At 42.3% G+C, this 4,865-nt stretch overlaps 1 protein-coding gene across 1 annotated transcript; it reads right to left on the reverse strand.

Annotated features, from left to right (window-relative positions):
- Nucleotides 1–1,562: 1,562 nt before the first annotated feature.
- LOC140920476 (uncharacterized) lies at nucleotides 1,563–4,664 on the reverse strand. Its single transcript, XM_073368756.1, has 6 exons — nucleotides 4,654–4,664; nucleotides 4,044–4,572; nucleotides 3,478–3,969; nucleotides 3,195–3,381; nucleotides 2,151–2,720; nucleotides 1,563–1,576 (listed from the first exon to the last, which is right to left on the reverse strand). Exons 1-6 carry the CDS (start codon nucleotides 4,662–4,664, stop codon nucleotides 1,563–1,565), a joined length of 1,803 nt encoding a protein of 600 aa, XP_073224857.1.
- Nucleotides 4,665–4,865: the final 201 nt, after the last annotated feature.

A 4,865-nucleotide genomic window follows, 5' to 3' on the forward strand; every position in this document is an offset into this window, starting at 1 on the left:
GAAAGGGTCCTGGTTGTACAGCTTTGGTGTAGTGAAGGAAATGATGAGATTCCTTTTTCTTTCGGTGCCACGTTTGGTTTCTAGTGTAAATGGCAGACAAGTGTCCGAAGCTTTTGCTTTTGCTTTTCAGAACATATTCGTTTATTCTGATAATAATAATTTTTTTTTTAAGTCTGGAATCGAATACGGGCTAGGTCCGAAACTTAGTACATTAACCTATTTTTGGTGAAGTCTAATTTTGGGCTTGGCCCAATACATTACATAGTAGATTTTTTTTTTGTTGGGCCTTCAATTAGTTGGGCCAAAGTTTCTTATTTTATATATATTGTTGAATATAAAGAGTATTGGGAGACATATTGTGAATAACACGTGTGTTTCAACTACACAGCGGAATCTCTTTATATAGATACAGGGTATTAAATAACCATAATTTACAGTAATGCTAACGGGCCAGAATACTTACATACTTACAACCCATATATATTATTTACATTCTAATATAGTATTTAACACTCCCCCTCAAGCTGGAGCATATAAATCAAATGCACCTAGCTTGTTACATATATAACTAATTCTAGGACCTTGCAATGACTTTGTAAACACATCTGCTAACTGATCATTGGATTTGACAAAGCTGGTGATGATGTCACCTGATTCAATCTTTTCTCTAACAAAATGGCAGTCAATCTCAATATGTTTGGTCCTCTCATGAAAAACCGGATTCGAGGCAATGTGCAATGTAGCTTGATTATCACATATTAATGTCATTGTGTTGGTCTCTTCAAATTGAAGTTCTTTCAGTAACTGTTTCAGCCAGATGAGTTCACATGTTACTAGTGCCATGGCCCTGTATTCTGCCTCAGCGCTCAATCTTGCAATAACATTTTGTTTCTTACTCTTCCAAGATGTTAAATTTCCTCCTATGAGTACACAATACCCAGAAGTTGATCGTCTATCTATGGGTGAGCCTGCCCAATCAGCATCTGAGTAGCTAATTATTTGAGTATGTCCTCTATCTTCATAAATGAGACCTTTTCCAGGTGCACTTTTGATGTATTTAAGAATCTGCATTACAGCGTCCATATGTTCTTGGCAAGGAGAATTTAAGAACTGACTTACCACACTGACAACAAAGGAAATGTCAGGACGAGTGACTGTGAGATAGTTTAATTTTCCAACCAATCTCCTATATCTTCCTGAATCTGATAGAGGCTCCCCCTGATTGGGTAGGAGTTTGACATTTGGATCCATAGGAGTATCAACTGACTTGGCATTTAGTAGGCCAGTTTCTTCAAGAATATCCATAGCATATTTTCTTTGTGAAATTACAAGGCCATCCTTGGATTGAGCTACTTCAATACCCAGAAAATAACGGAGTTTACCAAGGTCTTTAGTCTGAAATTTATTTGAGAGATGTTGTTTTAACTGGAGTATTCCTTGCTGATCACTACCAGTTATAACAATGTCATCCACGTAAACAATATGATAGATGCACCCTTGAGCTGAGTGATGATAAAATACAGAGTGATCGGCTTCATTGCGGATCATACCAAATTCTTGTACTAGCGAGCTGAATCTGCCAAACCAAGCTCTAGGAGACTGTTTAAGACCATAAAGGGACCTGTGTAGCCGACAAACCATGTTGGAAGACTCCCCCTGAGCAACAAATCCTGGTGGTTGCTCCATATACACTTCCTCTTCAAGATCACCGTGCAAAAAAGCATTTTTAATGTCAAGCTGATGGAGGGGCCAATGTCTAATTGCAGCAATGGAGAAAAATAGTCTGACAGATGCCATTTTGGCAACCGGTGAGAATGAGTCACTGTAATCCAACCCAAAAATCTGAGTATATCCCTTGGCTACCTAACGAGCCTTAAATCGATCAATCTTACTATCAGGACCAACCTTCACTGTATAAAGCCAACGACACTCAACTACCGACTTCCCATGAGGTAGAGGTACCAATTCCCAAGTGCCACTACTTTGTAGAGCACACATCTCATCAAGCATTGCTTGCCTCCACTCAGGGTGGGATAATGCTTCACCTGTAGTTTTAGGAATAGAAACAGAAGACAAGGAGGACAAGCAAGTGTAATGTAAAGGAGAAAGACGATGATAACACAAATCAATATAATGAGGAGATGGATTACAGGTGGTGCGAATATCCTTACGAAGAGCAATGGGAAGGTCAGGCTCAGGTGTAGGGCCGGATTCGGATGTGGCTCGGATGAGAGTTTGTAATGGGAGCAGGAACAGGCACAACAGAGGATAAGCGACGACGCTGATATGTTTGTAGTGGTTGTGGAGGTTGGGGGCAGACTCGGCAGGTTCGATAGGAATATGAGTGGGTGGGAGAGGGATAACTACTTGAGGAGGTTCGGGATTAATGTCCTGATAGGGTTCAGTAGCTATATGGGTAGGTTTAAAATATTGAACAGACTCGAAAAAGGTAACACCAGCTGATGTAACGTAGCGGTGTAGTGTGGGAGAATAACAATGGTAGCCTTTTTGGGACCGATGATAACCGAGAAAGACACACTTGAGTGACCGAGCTGACAATTTGTCCAAATCGGGGGATAAATTGTGAACAAAACATGTGGACCCAAAGGCACGAGGTGGTAGTGGGTGAAGAGGTGTATGGGGAAAGAGGACCGAATGGGGGATATTGCCATCAAGGACAGAAGATGGCCTACGGTTAATAAGGTAGCACGCCGTTAATACTACATCCCCCCAAAAACGGAATGGAACATTGCCATGGAGAAGCAAGGTTCGTGTGGTTTCAATGAGATGTCGATTTTTGCGTTCGGCTACCGCGTTTTGTTGAGGTGTATGAGGACATGAGGTTTGGTGTAAAATACCGTTGGAAGCCATAAAATTTTGAAATTGATGAGACAAATATTCTCGAGCATTATCACTTCTTAAGGTACGAATGGAAACTCCAAATTGGGTTTTAATTTCTTTATAAAATTGCTCAAAGATGGAAAACAATTCAGTTCTATTTTTCATTAAAAATAACCACGTACAACGAGAATAATCATCAATAAAAGTAACAAAATACTTAGACTCTAAAGTAGACACAGTACGAGAGGGACCCCAAACATCAGAGTGAACTAAAGCAAAAGGAGATGATACTCTTTTATTGACTCGATCGGGAAAGTTACTACAGGTGTGTTTCCCTAACTGACACGACTCACAATGTAAAGTAGATAACTTAGACAAACTAGGAACTAGTTTTTGTAGTTTGGTAAGACTTGGGTGTCCTAGCTGAGCATGGATAGTATGTGGGGACTCTATGGCAGAGCACGTTTTGGATGTTGTAGAAAGGTAATAAAGGCCTTGTGACTCACATCCGACGCCAATCGTCTGTCCCGAATTCCGGTCCTGCAAGGTAACATTATCATTAGTGAACGTAATAATACAGTTATGAGATCGAGTCAATCGACTAACTGAAAGTAAATTAAAGGGGCATCCAGGTACATAGAGAACAGATGCAACTGAGATAGAAGGGAGAATGTGAACAGTGCCAACTCCTTGAGACCGGGTTTGAGTACCATTGGCAGAGGTTATAGTAGGTAAAAAACCAGATGTAGAAAGTGATGAAAAGAGACCTTTATTACCAGTAACATGATCAGACGCACCAGAATCAAGAACCCAAGGGCCGAGAGAAGATGAATGAGAGAGGTAAACAGATGAGTTACCAGTGTGTGCAACCGAAGTAGGAGAACTAGAGTTTGGATGACTCTGAACCCATCGGAGAAAATCTTCATAGTTTGCCGGGGAGCCTTGTGGAGATGGGGTAGTCTGAATAGTGGCAGAAGGATCAAGTTGAGTTGCATTTATCGAAGGCGAAGGCTTGCCATGCAACTTCCAACAGCGATCAATAGTGTGTCCAAGCCGATGACAATGCTCACATTTTGGACGAGGCTTAGAGCTGGATGGTCCTCCACGAGAAGGTTGATAATTATGTCTCTGAGATGCAAGAGCAGCAGTGTGTCACCCGGAACTGAAGTAATATACTGCTCAACTGGATGTTTTGCTGGTACGCGAAGGAGGATCGCTGAAGTAGTAGACATATTCGGAACAGTAGCAGACCCCAAAATTTGATCACGAGTTGTAGAGTACTCCTGGGGTAGGCCATAGAGTGCAAGAAGCATGAAGAAGGTGTTGCGTTGATCCAACTCCTTCTTCTGTTCAACTGGATTACTTGCAGCAGGAGGGAGTAGCTCATTAAAGTCATGAAGTGCACTATGAACGGTGCCAAGATATGTAGAAATAGAGCCATCGAGTGACTTCGGAGTAATGATGTTCAACAAGCGGTGACAAACTCCATATAGACGTTGTGTGTCGTTAGTATAGAGTGACTTTGCTTGACTCCAAACCGATTCACACGTGAGATGCGGACGGAAGATCGGTTTGACATCTGGATGAAGTGTAGACTTAATGACACTACACAACTGAGCATCAATCTGACTCCATTTGGATGTTTCAGCCACACTCACCTTATCAGGGTTTTGGGTGAGATGATCCTCGTAACCTTGACCACGTAGCCATAGTTTGATGTCGGCAACCCAACTATCATAATTTTATCCATTCAATTTTTCAACAGAGAGAGGAGAGGTGATGTAGTTGGTGAAGATGCTCTTTGTTTCAGACTGGGACGCCATGGTCAGCACAGAATGTCAGAAAACACGTCGGAACCGGGAAAACAGGGGTTGTTTGAACTGGAACTCGTATACCCGTAATTGAAAACTGAGTGCAGATATGGAAGCAGGGGGCCGAGGCGAGTGCGGTGGAAGAAGCGGCACCGTGACCGGCAGTCGAACGCGCCGTCACGCGCGGCGGCAGTGGGCGGCGCGTGGATCTCA

This window comes from Cicer arietinum, chromosome 5 (genome assembly GCF_000331145.2).
Source record: "Cicer arietinum cultivar CDC Frontier isolate Library 1 chromosome 5, Cicar.CDCFrontier_v2.0, whole genome shotgun sequence".
In the NCBI taxonomy this organism is placed as follows: domain Eukaryota; kingdom Viridiplantae; phylum Streptophyta; class Magnoliopsida; order Fabales; family Fabaceae; genus Cicer; species Cicer arietinum.

Excerpts from the sequence above, each read along its gene's own strand:
- LOC140920476 (XM_073368756.1), bottom strand. Across the intron at positions 3,382-3,477 it reads CAGTTGCATCTGTTCTCTAT|GACCGGAATTCGGGACAGAC; the intron begins GTACCTGGATGC and ends GTTACCTTGCAG. Across the intron at positions 2,721-3,194 it reads TAAGTTATCTACTTTACATT|TATTAACGGCGTGCTACCTT; the intron begins GTGAGTCGTGTC and ends GGGGGGATGTAG.